At 40.7% G+C, this 19337-nt stretch overlaps 1 protein-coding gene across 4 annotated transcripts in view; it reads left to right on the top strand.

The window, feature by feature from the left end:
- The window catches only part of Lyst (lysosomal trafficking regulator), a 200316-nt gene that overhangs the window by 99322 nt on the left and 81657 nt on the right, over positions 1-19337 (top strand). For all 4 annotated transcript variants that reach the window (XM_008847035.3, XM_029570379.1, XM_029570378.1 and 1 more), the window contains exons 17-24: positions 1455-1628; positions 5072-5221; positions 6345-6482; positions 8710-8908; positions 11547-11678; positions 13812-14427; positions 15475-15652; positions 17707-17876. In XM_008847035.3, coding sequence (XP_008845257.1) covers positions 1455-1628; positions 5072-5221; positions 6345-6482; positions 8710-8908; positions 11547-11678; positions 13812-14427; positions 15475-15652; positions 17707-17876 — 1757 coding nt within the window. The remainder of the gene's footprint in view (positions 1-1454; positions 1629-5071; positions 5222-6344; positions 6483-8709; positions 8909-11546; positions 11679-13811; positions 14428-15474; positions 15653-17706; positions 17877-19337) is intronic.

Below are 19337 nucleotides of genomic sequence, written 5' to 3'. Positions count from 1 at the left end.
CTTTAACCTGTAAAGCTTCTCAATGCACAGAGAAAAACCAAAAGTCAACAAATAAGTAAAAAAAATTAAGCTTATTTGAAATTGGAGGTGTTTTCTTTTTTTAAAGAAGAGATAACAAAACATTGTCTATAAACACCGTTTTAAAATAAGCCATGTATTTATCTGTGCCCTTTAGTTATTTGAAGGCAGGAGCAATAGCTCCTGATGGAGAATGAACGGTCCATAATTGTATACTATTTTAAGGATTGCTGAAATCCATAATGTAGGCACAGATAGGCTCATTTTGGTATAAACAATTTCTGCTTCTTCAGGTCTGTATCCCTGTTTATTTAAAGAAACTTTGATTTTTCTTTATCCTCAGAATGTATGTCTGTTTGGTCGGTCGGTTGGTCAGTCGGTAGGTTGGTCGGTTGGTTATTTGAGACAGGGTCTCCCTATAGCCCTAGCTGACCTAGAACTTAGGCTGGACTCCATTTCACTCCCGAGGACTTGGAGTGTGCACCACCATGCTCAGCTCAAGAATGTCATTTCTATTTAATCCCTAAGTATAACTTCTAAAACATCACCAGACTTTTAATGGGGCACCTTTGATCTAATTATTTAATAAAGGGTATGTCAGCATTTGTTGTCCTTAAAGTTCTTATAGATATCTTGCTAGCATTTCACCCACCCTAGTGTGTTTGCTGTCTTTCCTCTTTCTCTTCTTAGTCCCCCCATATTGTATCTAGTTGAATGGATTTTCTGCTAGTGTTTCAAAAGTAAAAGCTTTTCATTTAATTCCTGGTCAGCATTTCGTGATCTCTTTTTACATCATTGTATAACTTCACAATGTGTACCCTTTATTTTTTCTTTTCATCCGAGTAGTAAATATAATTGTACTCTAGATAAGATACTTAAATTTCTATTGTAAATAATTGATGATCTTGCCAATAAGACTTTCAAAGTGTGTTTTCTTGATTGACCATGGAAAACTCAAGGCTCTGTGCTCACATTATCAGATCTAAGGCTGTCAATGTTATTTTGTTCATTTCAGTATGAGACAAAAGAGCATGGAATTGATGGTGTTCTTTCAGTTTTGTCTGACCACGTGGAATTGATGGTGTTCTTTCAGTTTTGTCTGACCACAAATCTCTTTGATTTGGTTTTGGGTTTTTTGTGGTTGTTTTTGTTTTTTGAGACAGGAATTCTGTGTAGCCCCAGCTGGCCTACAACTCACCATGTAAACAAGGCTGGCCTCAGTTTCATAGAGAACTACCTGCATCTGCCTCCCGAGTGCTGGAACTATCATTGTGTGCCATCATACCCAGCTCTTAACCATAATTCTTTTTTTAACCATAATTCTCAAATAGTGTGAGCATTAAAATGACTTGATATGCCATTGTCACAGTAATCACACATATTCAATTTTTACTCTTAACAAATTAGGAGAAAAACATATCTGGTTTTGTTTTCAGGTTGTTGAACTCAGTGGCTGTGAAGAAACTCAAGCATTAGCCCTCCGGGTTATATTGTCTTTAATTAAGTACAACCAACAGAGAGTACATGAATTAGAAAACTGTAATGGACTATCTATGATTCATCAAGTATTGATCAAACAAAAATGCATTGTTGGCTTTCACTTTTTGAAGGTATGGCCTCATAAAATTTATTCTGGTTTCTGTGCAGCAATACCTTTCATCAAAATCTTCTTCCATAGTAGTTTTCGTGTTTCAGTACTCTTGAAGAAAATGAGGGAAACTCACTAGTATCCATTTACTCAAACCAAGGTACTCTTCTTTCCGGAATAATTGCATTTTTCTTTTCTTTACAAAGGAAAAAAAAGACTCAAAGAATTTTAGATCTAGGTGGACCACACAGGTCCTCAATGCCTAGCTCCTTGTTCTGTGGACTGATGAAATTGTTTGTCTCAGCCCCACACTTAGGGAAAAGAAACCCAGCTCTTCAGAGACATGCCCCTGCAGACTGGCAATATTGCTATAGTTAGGGATTTTTTTTGTCTTGTTTTTGTGTGTGGTATGATATGGTTTAGGAGGGTGTATGTCATTATTAGTATGGAGGTGTACATGTGCATGTGGGTGTACATATACACATGTGTAGACATGCACACAGAAGCCAGAGGTCAACACCAGATATCTTCTTCAATAGCTTTCCACCTTTATTTTTTAGAGACAGGGTCTCACACTGAACATGACGCTCAGTGATTCAGCTAGGTTGAATCTTCTGGTTTCTGCCCTGCCCCAGTGCTGGGTTTACAGGTGTGCATAGCCGGGCCTAGCCAAGCCCAGCTTTTATGTAAGTTCTGGGAATCCAAATTCAGGTATTCATCCCTGAGAGGCAAGCACTTTACCAATTGAGCCATTTCGCTAGCCCCTACAGATAGTATTTTATATAATATTTTTTATTTGTTCCTTGAGAATGTCATATATGTATATAACGTATTTTGATCATATCCACTTCCCACTTCTCCATTCCAACCCTCTTGGACCCCCTCCCCAACACTTCCCCCTCCCAACTTCATATCTTTTTTTAATATGATCCACTGAGTCCAGTTAATACTGCCTGTGTGCACATGGGCATGGGCCCACCCATGGGGGCACAGGGAACCTACCAGCACTCACACCCTGAAGAAAAATGACCCTCCCCCCTCCACCAGAAGCCATCAGCTGTCAGTAGCACCTCAGCTAAGTGGAGGTGGAGGTTGGAGGGCTCCCTCCCCATCCATTCTGGAATTTTGATTGGCTTATCTTATACAGATCTTGAGCAGGTAACCTCAGCTGCTGTGAAATTCAAGTGCACCAGACATGTCGTATCCATAAGACAGCATTTCACAGCACTCCTCCCCATTCTCCAGCTCTTATAGTCTTTCCTCTCCCTCCTCCTCGATGCTCCCTGAGCCTTGGGTGCAGGGAGCTTGTATAGATGTCCCATTTAGGGCTGAGCATTCCTAATCACTTAGTCTCAGTACTTTGACCCTAATCACTTAGTCTCAGTACTTTGACCAGTTGAGTCTCTGCATTGACTGCTGCTGCTGCATAAAGAAGATGCTCTGACCAAGGTTGAGAGCAGTGCAGATATGTGGTGTAAACATAAGTATTTAGAAGACAGTTTTATAACATGGCCACTTAGCAAAACAATAGTAGGTTCCCCAGGGCCTTTGACCTCCCCAGCCATGGCCTTTTGAACAGATTTACAGTACCAGGCATGAATTCCCCCTATGGAGCAGTCCTAAAGTTCAACCAGAAAACAGTTGGTTACTCCGCATAGCAGTCATGCCATTATTGCACTTGACTGGCAGATCATTATAATATGCAAGATCTAGTGCTAAGTAAAACCATTCTTAGTAAAACCATGTTTTTTTCTCATGAAGTGGCCTACATGGCACTTTCTGACATTATGAAAGCTAGCCAGCAGGGAAGAAGTTTCCCAGTCAATTCAGAATTGATTTCTGTATGTCTTACAACCAAAGTGTATAATGCCTTCAGCAGTAGGGTCTCACCATCTAGTTATGGTGGAGTGGACAACCAAGAGCAATGACGGTAGCTTATGTTGTTTGGACTGCCACTGGAGTATCCCAGACCAGTAATTCGCAGGGAGGTATCCCATGTCTGGAACACCTACAATTCTTTTAAATTACATTTGTTTTGTTTTCGTGTATATGTGTGTGGGTTTGCGCTTGCCATGGTGCACGTGTGTAGAGGTCAGGGGACATCTTGCAGGACTCAGTTCTCTCTTTCTACCATGTAGGTCCTAGGAATGGAATGCAGGTCATCAGGCTTGGCAACAAATGCCTTAACCTGCTGAGCCACCTCACCAGCCCCCCCTACAGTTTTTTAAATTACAAATATCTATGTTAGTTTTTACTATAGTCCTATAATCCTCATAGATTTGAATGCCTTTCTGGCTAACTGCATTTGGTAATGTTGTGAAAGTATTTTTCTCTGAGGATAGGTATTAAGACAGAAAATAATTCTACCCTTTCCCCAACCTCCTTTCTTTAAACTATCAGGTCCATGTATTCTTGGCATGATTCCTTATAGAAACATGCAGGCATGGTGATGTACAGCTATAATTCTAGCATTCTGGAAGCCGAGGCAGGAGGGTCAAAGCTAGCCTGTGTTGCATAGAGAGGCCCTGTCTCTAAAACCCAAGGGCTGGGGTTAGAGAGATGACCCAGCAGTTAACAGAAAGAGCAGAGGACCAGAGTTCAGTTCCCAGCACCCACATCCGGCAGCTCACAACGAGCTATAGCTCCAACGCTAGGGGATCTGACTCCTTCTTCTGTCCTGAATAGAATTCCCCTGGAACTGAAGTTACAAATGGTTGTTAGCCACCACATGTGGGTGCTGGGCAACTGCACTCAAATACACATTCCCCCACCCACCCCACCCCAAAGACATACAAGCATACATACATTTTAAAAAACAAAATCTTTAAAACCCAAGAACTAAATTCACGTGTCTGGTTCTCAGCTTCCAGAGTGCTATACAAAAGAGGCTAGCTATCACAGTTGTTTATATGTCACGGAGTTGTCAGGAGGACTAAACAATCTAAACTAAGCAAATTAGCATTCTTTCCAGTTGTAAATACAGTGGCTCATATTCTTTCAGCTCTTCCCGTGTTGTAGGGGTAGAAACAGAAGTATAGAAAAATTAAGAAGTTGGGACAAAGACACACATTAGTAAGCACTGGAACTTGAACTCAAAACAACAAAAAGGTAAAAAAAAGACTAAAAATAAGGGCTGAGGATTTGCTCACTGGTAGAGTGCTCACTTTTCATGTGCAAGCCCAGGGTTCCATTCCCAACACTGCAAAAATAAATACATAAATAAATAAAGTATGAAAGGCAATTTTACCACATTTGAAACTGAGTAATTGTAAATACTTGAAAATTTGTGATTTTCTACTAATTTTAATTGTTTAATAAAACAAAGATATTTGAAGAAATGTTAAATTACTAGTTTTATTTTGAGATTCTAATGATGACTGCTAAGGTAGAAGGTTCAATGTTTCTGTTGAAGTACTTGGTCAATCAGTTACTATTTCACTTTATGTTAATACTCATTTTCCATAGACCCTTCTGGAAGGCTGCTGTGGTGAAGAGATTATCCACATCAACGAAAATGGGGAGTTTAAGTTGGATGGAGAGTCTAATGCTATAATCCAAGATGTTAAACTGTTACAGGAACTGTTGCTTGACTGGAAGATATGGAATAAAGCAGAGGCATGTAATATCTACTTACATTCCATCTGTTTACTGTGGTACACTATGTATAACATACAAATTGCTTATCATGACAATTTTAAGTTTGTCGTTGAGAAGCATTACATGTATTCAAATGTTCAACCATCACCAACATTTTCTCCGTAATTCTTTTCATGTTGTAAAAGGAAAATTCTATACCTGTCCAACAGTAAGTCTGTCTTTTCCTCCCCCCCAGTCCTCTCAACCCACTATTTTTGGGGTCTATGATCTTTAACTACTCTAAGAATTTCATATAAGTGGAATCATACAGTATTTGTTTGTTTGTTATGAGTAGCTAGTATCATATCCTCAGGGTTCATCCAGGATTTCCTTCCCTTCTGAGGCTGAGTAGTAGTTCACAGTAGGTGTACGCCACATTTTCCTAAACACATTGCCTTCAAAGGGACATTTTGGCTATTGTGAACAGAGACATAGACTTTTAAATATAGTCATATAATAAATCAAATAAACAAACACATACATAAAGAGAGAGAGTATATGAAGTTGGGAGGAGGGGTGGGGGTGGACCTGCAAGGATCAGGGGTTAATATGACTCAAACTACATTGTGTACATGTTTGGAATTCTCAAAGAATTAATAAAATATTTCTTAATATTTTATTTGATGTTTTTTATTTTATGTGTATGAGTGTATTGCCTACACATATGTAAATGCATCATGTCATGCAATGCCTACAGAGTCCAGAAGAGGGCATAGAATTCCCCTGGAACTGAAATTGCAGACAGTTGTTGGCCACCATGTGGGTGCTGGGAATCCTAGGTCCTCTACAAGAATAGCCAGTGCTCTGTAACTACTGAGCCATCTCTCCAGCCCTATAAGAATACTTCTTAATTGCACCTTCAATATATTGTTAATTACAAATGGAAATCTGGAGGCTTGTTCCCCATGGGAAGTTATGAACAGTTCAGAGTAATATGAGCTGAAAGGCATAAATTTGAAAACTTTACCTTCTTTCCAATAAACTGAACCTTTGACCTAAGATGTGCACAGAATGTGGAATGGTTGTATTGTGAGTCTTCTAGAAGGCCTGCAGTATGTTTCTCCATAACCGTATGCTAATTGGTGTGTGTTTATTCTCTTAGCAAGGTGTGTGGGAGACTCTCCTAGCAGCTCTGGAAGTCCTCATCCGGGCAGAGCACCAGCAGCAGCAGTTCAATATTAAGCAGTTACTGAAAGCCCAAGTGGTCCGTCACTTCCTGCTGACTTGTCAGGTTTTGCAGGTACTTTTCATGCAGCGTCACTGAGGAGATGTGTCCTACAGGTGCTCTCTTTAATACCTTAGTGCTGTGGACATCAAGATTTCACGGGGCTTTCAATGGGACTGCTTCTGTCTTATATCTTACCTGTCCTCAAGGCTGCTTTCTTTCAGCTCTTGTATCTTGATCTTTGCACTGCCACCTTCCTGACTCAAACAAAAGCACCACTGCTAGACCTCTGCATGTTTCCTTGTGTTGGAATGTAGCAATCTGTAGTTTCCTGAACATCAGCAAATTGAGAAGTGTAACTCATTTCATAATCCTTAAGTAACTTACATGTATAAATGCTTTTAGTAAATATAATTTGCTAAGATCTTTTTATATGCTAATTAGAAACTTAGAAATATATCCAAAATACTGTGCTAAAAAGTGGCACTAACTTGTGTTATATATCTGTGCTGTCATCTGCCTTTGCAGATTTCCTTTCATCTGTTTGGTTTGTTTATTGGGCTGTTTTCCAAGGTTTTCTTTTTGCTCTTAATGTATGAAGCATCCATTACAGTTTTGGCAAGAGAGCTGAGCTGAGATGTTCCATGGGTTCTGTAACATCTCATGTTGTCAGAGCCTTTGCTTCATTGGCAGAGCCTTGGCATGACACCTTCTCGGTCTAGTTGAGCTAAAATCCAAACATCATGACAGCACCGTCAAGGAGGCTTGTGTGATCTGATGATGTGCAGGTCTCTCAGCCCACTAAACTCTGTTTTTCCTCCCATCCACAAGTGTGAGTCCCTGCTACCCTCTTTGCCCTGGAAGTTGTTGGTCTCATTCTCTTCATTTGCCTGACACCTGCTTTTATCTCTCCTTAAAGCTTATTTCCTGAGAGAAGCCTCCCTACTCTTTCCATCCAGATTAACCCCTCTGCTTTATACATTTCACTATACACGTGTGGTAGGTAGTTTATGTTGTTTATGAGATTATAGCTTATTTCTCCCTGAAAAATCTTCTGAAGGTAAGGGATCAGTTTTTTTGGTTGTTGAATTTTTAGACCACACTATGACCCTTGTACCAGGCACACATAGGCACTTAATGAATACTTGTTTTAAAAAACACTGTACTGCCTTCCTTGACCTCTATTGTAAACAAATTATTGTCTTCAGAAACACAATATAGTGATCTCTTAGGTCCTTTGCTTGCCTGAGTTTAAGTTATAGTGGTACAATTCTTGTAGTTTCTGTGAGGTTCAAGCTACTGAAGTAACCACTTTCAGCCATATTCTAAAAGTGAAAACCCCCTTTTAGAACCGTTGTGGGAAAGAACTTTGTAAATGGAAGTACAGTATATTAGTATACTAGTTTGCTTTAGTAGATGTTCTTCCAGATCTAGTAGTAGTTACAGTAATAGTAGCAGTAGTAATAACAGCAAACGTGGTAGTAGTAATAGCAGATCCATAGTACTGATGGCATAGTATTGATGGCAGTACTAAGATTTTTATAGAAACATTTCTGATTTTGAGATTATAGATACTTAACTATAAAGTCTATATAGATATTCCCCAAATCCAAAAGACTGGGCTCTGATGCTATTCTGGTCCCAGGTTTTTTGAATAAAGGATGCTTGACCTGTGTGGGGCTTGCTGTGTATGAGGCACTATTCTAAGAGTTCATGCCATTTAACCCTCACAATGACCTTATGAAGTAGCAGTGGCATTATTCTGTACCATAGACCAAGAAACAGAAGCATAACCATGAGAAATAACATTCCTCAGGTCACACAGCTCCGAGCCAGGGGTCACAGCACACCTAGGCTCTTCGGCTTTTGAGTCCGTGCTCATGAGTTCTGCAGCAAAATTTGGCCTCAGTTAAGCTGTGAGGACTGGAATTAAATTGCCACTGCTTTTGATGAAGTTTTAATGGCAAGATTACTTGAGTTGAGAAATAGTGCCTCGATTTAATAGTAAATGTGTTCAGACTAGAGTTGTAAACCAACAGAATTCTCTCTTAGAAAGACTGTCTTGACCCAGCAAGATGGCTTGCTACATAAACCCGATGACCTGAATTTGATCCCTAGAACCCACATAAAAGTTTAACGTGAGAACCAACTTCACAAGGTTGTCCTCTGATCTCCACATGCAGATTCACCCACATAATAATAATAATTATTATTATTTTAGAAAAAAAAGTCTTGTTTAAATGAAAGTATTAGTTGGTAGTTCTCCTTAAATCTAAAGAGAGTTTGGTTTTTATTTTTTCAGGAACACAAAGAGGGGCAACTTACAACTATGCCCCAAGAGGTCTGTAGATCGTTTGTGAAAATCATTGCAGAAGTCCTTGGATCTCCTCCAGACTTGGAATTATTGACAATTATCTTCAATTTCCTTTTAGCAGTTCACCCTCCTACTAATACTTATGTCTGTCACAACCCCACAAACTTCTACTTCTCTTTGCACATAGGTGGGTATGATCGTTGTTGGGTCTCAGCATCTCCTCTTGTGTTGTCTTTTACTGTTGATCCACATTTGTTTTGATACTTATTTGAATGGCTGGAGATAGTCCTAATTATATCTTGGGCTGGGGCAGACAGTGGGTTACAGGGTAAACAGAACTGACCCCTACCTCCAGGGAGCTTAAATACCAGAAGGTAAGAGGCATGTGCTCAGTAAAGACCAATAACAGTAAGTAAATCCGTAGCCAGTGTTTAATGAATTAGGAAGATATAATGCAGTAAGAAAGTAAACAAGGTGAACCTGAGAGAGAGCTGGGTAGTAAATCTAAAATGGAAATTTGGTTTAACCACCATTTTTTTTAAACAACCATTTTAAGAAATTATTAAATAGCCGGGTATGGTGGTGCACCCCTTTAATCCCAGCGCTTGGGAGGCAGAGGCAGGCAGATCCCTGGTCTACATAGCGAGTTCCAGACCAGCTGGGGCTACAAAGAGACCCTGTCTCAAAAAGACAAAAGAGCAAGGCCAGCCTGGTCTACATAGTGAATTCCAGTCTCAAAAAGACCAAAAAAAAAAAAAAAAAAAAAAAAAAAAAAAAAGACAAAAGAGAGAGGAAGGGAGGGAGGGAGGGAGGAAGGAAGGAAGGGTTGAACAGCAGTAAACCTGTAATGGAATTAGATAGCGTGGCTCATGTTTGGTTGGCACATTTCATGGATGAAGTACTACACAAGATCCCAGAAGCAGAACAAGATGAGTGAATGTGTTCTCTCCCTCCAAAGCGAATGGCCTGGTAGAGGGGAAAGAAATAAACAGATAGTTGTTATGCCAAATTGTGGGCAGCACGGAGATGTAGAAGACAGCCTTTGGTTTTCTGGTAACAGATCCGGGAGAGGCTAGCAGGTACTCCCGAGGGAAGGGGTGTGTGCTCTGAGTCCTGTGGGGTAAGGAGGGAGTGGTGGGAAGGCCTTCTAGGCGGAGGCTGACAAGGAGCCTAAGAGGTTGGTGTCACAAGTATAAGAAACAAGACGAGAGAGGCTGGGCAAACTGTGGAGGTTCTTGTAGACAAAGGTATGGAGGAGGCAACAGGAGGTATTAAGTCACAGCTGACATTTGTCAGAATTCTGGTGTCTCTGAGGATTCAGAGTGGACAAGATATCTACCAGATACCCTTTAGAAAGCTGTGATACTAATCCAGTGGAGAAATGATGGACCCTGAATTTTAGAATCTGCTGGCTGACTTGACTTGGGTTAAGGACAGTTGTTACATAGGTAGCTCCAACTCTCCACATGGAAAGCCTGCCAAGCTATCCAGAGGGCAAACGAGGTGTGAATGAGTGCAGAAAGACAAGCAGTGTGTGCTGAGGATGTGTTTTCAGAATCAAGATGGCAGATTTCAAAGTGTGACGCTCAGAAGGAAGATTAAGCTGAAAGTATTTGGGGGTCATATCATATACCGAAAGGGGATGCTTAAAACTATAGGACACGGGCTGGAGAGATGGCTCAGCGGTTAAGAGCACTGGCTGCTCTTGTAGAGGACCTGGATTTGATTCCCGGCACCCACATGGTGGCTAGCAACCATCCATAACTCCAGTTCCAGGGCATCCGACGCCCTCTTCTGACCTCCACGGGCATTGCACGCTTGGTTGTGCTTATATATATTCAGGCAAAACACTCATATGCATAAAATAAAAGTAAATAATTAATAGTATAGGACTGGCAAGATGGCCCAGTGGGTAAAGACACATGCCACCGATCCTGACCACCCAAGTTCAATCCCTAGGACCCACATGGGGGAAGGAGAGAGCCAACACCTGCAAGTTGTCCTCTGATTTCCATATGTGTGCATACACACACAGACACTAAACAAATATAGAAAGTAATATAGAGAGAGTGGGGTCTGGAGAAATGGCTCAGCGGTTAAGAACACTGGCTGTCCTTACAGAAGACCGGGGGTCAAATCCCAGCACCCACATGGCACCTAACAACTATCCATAACTCCAGTTCCAGGGGATCCGACAGCCTCTTCTGTCCTCCATGGGCATTGCACGACACGGGTGCATGTACCTACATGCAGGCAATACATTCATACACATAAAAATAATAAAAAATATTTTTTGAAAAAGTTATATAGAGAGATAGGACACATCTTTAAGGAATGAACAGGTAAGCAGTATCTTTTCAGAGATCATATTTACATGAAAAAAGAACAGTTAATTGTGAAATCTCAAAATAATTTTAAGTACAGTTGGAATTCAAAGAAAGTAGAAGTTAATGTGGGCTACAAGAGTCATTTGCCACAGAATCTATAGTGAGAAGTTATAGGCGTCCTTACAGTATGGGGCACTATGAAGCAGGGCATATTTGTTCCTCTGTAAACATCTTTCTGTCAAAATTGATGTTTAATTACTTCCTTTGTTTTTTTTTGGAGACAGAGTCTCCCTATAGCTCCAGCTGGCCTGGAACTTACTATGCAGACATGTAGACCAGGCTGGCCTGGAACTTACAGAGATCTGCCTGCCTCTGCCTCCTGAGTGCTAGGATTAAAGGTGTGTACCACCACACCCAGCCTTAATGATTTGCTTTTAAAGGTTAAATTTTTTATCCTTTTAAAAAATGTTGCTGTCTCAAAACCATTTTGGATTCCAGATGGCAAGATCTTGCAGGAGAAGGTGCAGTCGATCATATACCTACGATACTCCAGCAGTGGAGGGAGGTCTCTTCCCAGCCCTGAATTTATGGTAGTAAGCCCATCTGACTTCACTGCATCACCACCTGAAGGTAATAATAGCAAAGATGAAATTACAACCCATCCTATTTTAGTTATGAATATTCAAAGATAATTAAATTGTGCGTGTTTTAGCAGTATAGTATAACTTGATATCCTGAAAATGTGTTTAAATCATTTTTAGTATACAACATTAATTGGGCTCAGTAAGGGTTTTGGGGGTTTTGTTTTTTGGGTTATGGGGTTGTTTGGTTTGCTTTGCTTTGCTTTTGATTTTTGAGATAGGGTCTCATCTTACAGCCCTCGCTGGCCTAGAACTTGCTGTATAGGCCAGGCAGGTCTCAAACTCACAGAAATCCACCTGCCTCTGCCTCCTGAGTTCTGAGATTAAAGGGGTGTGTGCCACCACACCTGGCGGTTTTAAACGTGTGTGTGTGTGTGTGTGTGTGTGTGTGTGTGAGAGAGAGAGAGAGAGAGAGAGAGAGAGAGAGAGAGAGAGGTGGAGGTGGGAAGGGGACTCAGAAGGAGTTGAGGGTGAGCAATGAGAAATAGACTTGATTTCAAAAAGAGAGATCCATTTTTCACTACCTTCAAGTATAGGTACTTTACACTCAGACTAACAAGGTACCCAGCACAGGTCCTCTGGAGAATCCCCCAAAGTGGATGAGGCTCCTGCTCCCTTGTCATGTACCCTCTTACCATTGTCATTTGTCTTTCATTAAACTTCGGTTCACTTTACCATGTGCTTCAAAGAATTGGTTTTCTTGTTCTCTCCGTTCTGCCTAAGCCCATCATTCCAGACATCTCACTAAGTGGATGACGAATTTCCATCCTCATGTTGCTTGACTTAGGGGACTTTCTCATCTACTGGCATCTTTCTTTGACATGACTGATCAAGAAGGCATCTAAGCACCCCTAGAACCCAAGTTCTCCACTCTGTTCCAACTGCATGATGATTTTTTTTAGTCACCAGCATCATTCTAAATAACTCCTTCAGAAAAAATCCTACCCTCAATTTCTCCAGGCCTTTTGATAGAACCTTCCATCTAGAAATAGCATCCTCTGGAAAGTTCTGGTAGCTGGTAGAAGGAACTAATCTAACAGCCTCCTGTCTCTGGCTTGTTCCTCTGTTCTCTGCTCCATTTGCTTCTGTTGTTTCAGTTCGCTCTAGAACCCCCTCTGCAGTTACAGCAGCTTTCTTGATGCCGTCTTCAGTCTTTCAGCCTCTGGATGTTGACCTGAAAATCCCTCCCCCGTCTAGCCTTCCTCACCGCCAAACTCTGCAGCAAGTTTTAAACTATACCTCACCACTACTGAACAGAATATTAGCACCATTAAATTAGAGAACCTTGAAGGGAAAAGGCCTCTTATTAAGAGCATCAATAAATAACCTCAGAAATGGAGGCAAAAGAGTGGTCTAAGGGCCATTTTGTCTAGTAATAGCAAGTACCACCTTTTATTAAGCACCTGTTATAGTCTGTGTACCATGTTAGGTGCATAGTGGACATGACCTCGCCCCATCCTTAAAGCCACCCTGCAGAGTAAATATTTTTAACCCTCATTTTACATTTGCAGAAACTTATCATTTTATGTGGCACAATTAAGTGGTTTACATAGGTCACCAAACTAACAGAACTGCATTTACATCAGTCAGATCTCGTTGCAAAGCCTGAACTCTCTACTTTGTCATGATACAGCCATGTCTGCTGGCCTTCGTAAATTAAATTTCACTTGAATTCATGTGAAACCATTAATTCTGTTGACTTCACATATGCCATCGATATTAAGGAGACAGGAAATGACAAGTTTTTGAAAGTTTAATAAAATGTGGTTAAAAGAAAAATGGTTTTGGCATGTAAGCATTTTTTTTTTTTTTTGGTCTTTTTGAAAAAGGGTTTCCCTGTAGCCCCAGCTGGCCAGGAGCTCACTGTGTAGACCAGTCTGGCCTTGAACTCGCAGAGATCCTCCTGCCTCTGCCTCCCAAGTGCTGGGACTACAGGCATGCGCCACCACGCCCAGCTGGCACATAAGCATTTTAAGCATTTTACTCCTAGGAAAATTACCCTTTATGGATTCTTTAATAGTGCAGGGCTGGCTGGCTGCTGCCATTGTTGTGACTTATATTACAGAGGAGAAGTGGCCCGGTTTAATAGATTTATAAGTATTTTTCTATCTACTCTTACTAGGAACCAGTTCCTCCAGTATTATTCCACAGCGGATGGGTGCCCACATGGTACGATCTAGAAGTCTACCAGCATTTCCTACTTATTTACCACTGATGCAGGCACAAAAACTGCCTGGAAGATTGGGTTGTAGTATTGACAAGCTACAGAACATTGCAGATAGCCAACCAGAGAAGCAGAATCCTTTGGGGAGTTCCGACACACTGAAAACTGGCAAAGAGGATGCATTCATCAGTAGCTGTGAGTCTGCAAAAACTGTTTGTGAAATGGAAGCTCTTCTCGCAGCACGGGCCTCTGCCAATGATGTCCCCAGAGAAGCACTGGGGTTTCCCATGGCCAGAGTAGATCATAAAGACTTGGGAGTAGAGCCTAGATCAGATGATGAAAGTCCTAGAGATGAGTCCTTCCCACGTCGACCTGATAACCTCAGGGGACTTGCCTCATTCCAGCAAAGCCACAGCACTATTGCAAGCCTTGGGCTCGCATTTCCCTCGCAGAATGGATCCGCAGCTGCCAGCCGATGGCCGAGTCTTGTTGATAAGAATGCTGATGACTGGGAAAACTTTGCCTTTTCTCCTGGATATGAGTCAAACTACAGGCGAGCTGAAGGTGCTCACAGGTACTCTTGTTTTCTTGTCCCAGAACCCCTGCACTTCTAGAAACATCTTCATTATGCCACTTCTGAGCACATATCAGTTCCAAGCAGAAAGATACCTTGCTTCTCATTTCAGTGTTAGATAGTATTGCATTCTATACTCACTCAAAAGCCAAATAACTCTTAAGGAAAATCTCTATTGGGGTTTATTTAATTCTTTATAATTATTAGACAAAAATTCTTTACTTCTGAGAAATGATCAGATTTATTGCTGTTCCCAAGTGGTATCACCGTGGCCCTGTGCAATGAAACGTTCTGTGATAATGAAGTGTTTGTGCTGTCAGATACAGTGTGCCCAGCCCTGTGCCTATGGAACATTTAAAGTGTATCTGAGGTACATCTGAGGGCCTGGATTTCTTAATATAACATTTGTTAGTTCTTCGAGAATTACATGCAATACATTTTGATCATATTCACCCCCAACTCCTCCCCTTGACTCCTCCCAGATCCATTTCCAACTCCCTACCCCCAGCTTTGTATCCTTTTTAAAATAATAATAATATAATAATAATAATAATAAACTCTGGTTTATGCTGTCCATATACTCCTGGGTATGGAACCATCCACTAGAGCAAAGTCAGTCTACCAGGAGCCAACACTCTAAAAGAAAACTGACTCTCCTCTCCCAGAAACCACCAACTGTCCATAGCTCCTCAGGTAGGGGAGTGTCTTATGGCCCTCTTTTCTCTCTGTGCTAGTATTCAGGCTGGATCTTGTGCAGGAGGACCTGGATTTTTAACTTTACGTAGTTTAAGTAGCATATGTGGCATTATTGCTACATTAGACGTCATAGGTACAGAATAGAATAATGTTTAGTATACTATCTGCTGAGAACTATCTACATTTAAAAAACAGTGGTGAGTTTGTTAATCACCTTTAAACTAGGAAACAAGTATTTCTTCTATTTGTTTTATATGTTAGAAGTACTGCTTGGCAGAGTTCCTAAGGCAGTCTTCACATGGTTTTCTCTCTGGTGCTGTGTGATTAAGACTTTTCTGGCCTCTGTCTCAGTGTCACTGAAGACTGCTTGGTGCCTATCTGCTGTGGATTTTATGAACTCTTAAGTGGAGTCCTCCTTATCCTGCCTGATGTTATGCTTGAAGATGTGATGGACAGGCTTATTCAAGCGGATACTCTCTTAGTTCTCGTTAACCACCCATCACCAGCTATCCAGCAAGGAGTGATTAAAGTAAGGGCAAACACTACATAAATCATCAGGAAAATTAATATATGTGTAATGTGAAATTTTAATGTATTTAAGGTAGACTTAAAGCTTTATTTTATACTTAAGATTAATGAGCTGTGTAGTTTTGTTATTTTTACTGACATTTTGTATGTAGTATTGAATTTTAAGTCTATCCTTAAATACTAATTGGTATCACCCAAAATTTATATTCTTAACTCTTAAGTCTGCTTTACAAAAATTTACAAGGACCATGCAATTCATTGGAAGTCTCTCTTGCATTGTAGTGTGTCCACTTTGAAACATCTACTTCAGGTCTCAGCTTGGTTGTCACCTTTTTAAAGATGTCTTTTTTGACTACCTGTCAGAAGTACTTCCCTTCAGCCCTACTTTATTATTGTTACACCGTCCTGTTTATCTTTTTAATTTGTCTGTACACTTGTTTTTAATCTCTCATGAGGGTATAAACTATGAACATGGACATCTTCTGTCTGATAGATAGTAGGCACCCACTGGGTTGTTGAATGAATGTTTGATATGAGTGGCTTCCCTTAGAAAACAAACTACTGAAATGCTCTTTTAAAGAATTTTATTTTCTTTAGTTGTCTAGATCTAGGTGCTGTTTAATTACTTTAGGTTGCAGTATAAAACACTTAGGAGAAAGTGAGAAAGGATTCATACCAAAAAATGCATTTTAGTTGTTTACAGTAAACTTAGGAAGCTTTTTAAGGAGGTAGTAAATAGATGTGTGTTTGAAAGGGAAAGAGGGTGGAAATGTTCTGCCAACAGGCCAGCAGGCAAGCCTCATGGTGCCACAGAACAATCAGGAGCTCCAGACCTGGAGTGATAAAAGTCAGAGGACATAGATTTGAGAGACTTTTGGAAAAGGTGTACCTTCATGATTACATCTGGGAATGGGGAATAAGAAAGGCAAAAGAGAGTTTTGCCTGAAATCTAGAGAGATGGTCCTAAAGTCCATCCAAGTTCAAAACATGGAAAAGATAAGTTTAGAAAGTGCCCTGGTTAATTTTGCCAACTTAACACAAGAGTCACGTGGGAAGAGGGAGTCTCAATTGAGGGATGGCCTAGATCACATTGGCCTGTGGCCTTGTCTGTGTGCCATTGCCTTGACTGTTGATTGATTTGGGAGGACCCAGCCCACTGTGGGCAGTGCTGCTCCTGGGCAGATTGTCCTGGGTTGTAGAAGAAAGCTAGCTGAGCATGAGCCAGAGGGAGTAGGCTAGCAAGCAGCATTCCTTCATGGTTTCTGCTTCAGTTCCTGCTTGAGTGCCTACCCTAACTTCCCTCAGGGATGAACTGTGACCTGGGAGTGTAAGCCACATAAACCCTTTCCTTTCCACGTTGCTTTTGGTCAGGATATTTTATCACAGCAACAGGAAGCAAACTAGAACAGAAAGAAAAGTAACTAATTGGGTTTTACATTTGTTGCATTTAAAAAGTTAGAAAATGGGGGCCCATTAGATGGCTGAGCAGGTAAAGGCACTTGCCCCCAAGACTGACAACCTGAGTTTGATCCCCAAGATGCACATGGTGGAAGGAGAGACCCAATTCTCACATGTTGCCTTCTTACGTCCACATACACACACCATGGCACACACAGTAAATAATGTTTTAAAAAATGATGAATGTGTGTATCTAGTTCTAGGAAAGGAAAAAGGGAAAGAAGTTAGAAAATGGTAGAAATTCAGGGCTGTGCTCAGAATAAATCATCTCTCAAGAAGTCTAGGGTGTGTGTGGGGCAGGGTATACAGATTTGCAGAGAAAACAGCACACTGACTTTTTCCTTCAGAATTAGACATAAGTACTCTTACCTTGAGCCAGTGCTGCCAGTCCCCTGGTCCTTGCTCAGCTGCCCGCACCAGCACAGAGGTATGAAAACCCCCAAGTGGTCAGTCAGTTTCACCATGTAGGTAACATGTTTTATAACTTTATGCACGACTATGTATATGAATAACTTAAATGATAATTTACGAGAATTATACTGTCCAATTTGTACTTAATAGATTTTAACATCTAAATTGTCTTAATTTTTCCTTTAGCTATTACACTCATATTTTAATAGAGCATCTAAGGAACAAAAGGATAAGTTTCTGAAGAATCACGGCTTTTCCTTGCTAGCCAACCAATTGTATCTTCATCGAGGAACTCAGGAACTGTTAGACTGCTTCACTGAAATGTTCTTTGGTCGCTGCATTGGCCTTGATGAAGAGTGAGTTCTTTTCTCTACCATAATTAGGGATCTTTTGTCTTAAATGTAAAGTTTAATGAACATACTCTTAAAATAATTTTATGCCATCAGAAGAAAAATCTGCTAAGAATAATTTTCCAGGTAAATCAGTTTGCTATTTTGCACATGATCCTTCTTTCCTCGTGTTACTTTTTCCTTTGTATTTTATTCACTAATTAGAAACAAGAAACAAATAACTGTAGTATCACATGAAAGTGACAGTTAAGCTTCAGCCTGCAGTGCTACCAGGAGAAAGTTCCCTGAAAGGGAGGGTGGCCCCACGTTCTCAGTGACAGATCTTAGTGCTGCACGCAGGGCCCCTCAGCCCTCAGAGCCTCCCCTGGAACTCCTGGATGTGCTGACTGATCAGATTTGACTCTGGTGTAATGCGGAGGGATTAGCAATATGTGTGAAGATAACAATTTTTTTTCACTGAAACTAAAAGTTTAGCAGTGAAATTATCTATTGTTTCTGTTTATGATGGAAGGTAAATCAGTTTGCTATTTTGCACATGATCCTTCTTTCCTCGTGTTACTTTTTCCTTTGTATTTTATTCACTAATTAGAAACAAGAAACAAATAACTGTAGTATCACATGAAAGTGACAGTTAAGCTTCAGCCTGCAGTGCTACCAGGAGAAAGTTCCCTGAAAGGGAGGGTGGCCCCACGTTCTCAGTGACAGATCTTAGTGCTGCACGCAGGGCCCCTCAGCCCTCAGAGCCTCCCCTGGAACTCCTGGATGTGCTGACTGATCAGATTTGACTCTGGTGTAATGCGGAGGGATTAGCAATATGTGTGAAGATAACAATTTTTTTTCACTGAAACTAAAAGTTTAGCAGTGAAATTATCTATTGTTTCTGTTTATGATGGAAAAAAAAAGTGTGCCTTTTTTTTATAGTAGACAAGTTCACACCTTGGGCAAATTATTGGCTACTTTGGTAATTTAGTATGTTTGTGTTTCTGGACACCAAACCCAGTCCTCATGCATGCCAGGCAAGTGTTCTGCCACTGAGCTACATCCCCAGCCTCAGTAATGTCAGTAGTACTTTCCATTTTCATTAAGTCTTTGGTTCTTTTTTTCTGGAGCAGTTCTGCATTGTCTGATGTTATTTTCAGAACAGTATTGAAAAGAAAATAGGGCAGTCAGCATCACGATCTGTCAGATAAGGAACATGCACAAAATACATATAATTTTTCTACACCACAGAGGCAAGTATCATTAGGTCAGAAGAACAAGAGCCACTCCTTGGTGCTAAGCCATTGTTGTGAGCTCACTCTCTTGAATACTTTGTAAAATAGCAGTAATCCTCCTGTGCACTTGTTATATAGCTCCCCACAGCAGGCATTCTGCAAACACAAGAGTTCTGTGGATGAACGCAAATGAACCCATTAAAGCTATGAAATTATATACATATTTCGTCTGAGTGTTTGTACATTTATCTTG

The sequence above is a fragment of the Nannospalax galili genome, unplaced genomic scaffold, assembly GCF_000622305.1.
Source record: "Nannospalax galili isolate Female #2095 unplaced genomic scaffold, S.galili_v1.0 scaffold1463, whole genome shotgun sequence".
Lineage (NCBI taxonomy): Eukaryota > Metazoa > Chordata > Mammalia > Rodentia > Spalacidae > Nannospalax > Nannospalax galili.
The sequence above is the reverse complement of the archived record's forward strand: the minus strand, read 5'-3'. Positions and strand labels throughout refer to the sequence as shown.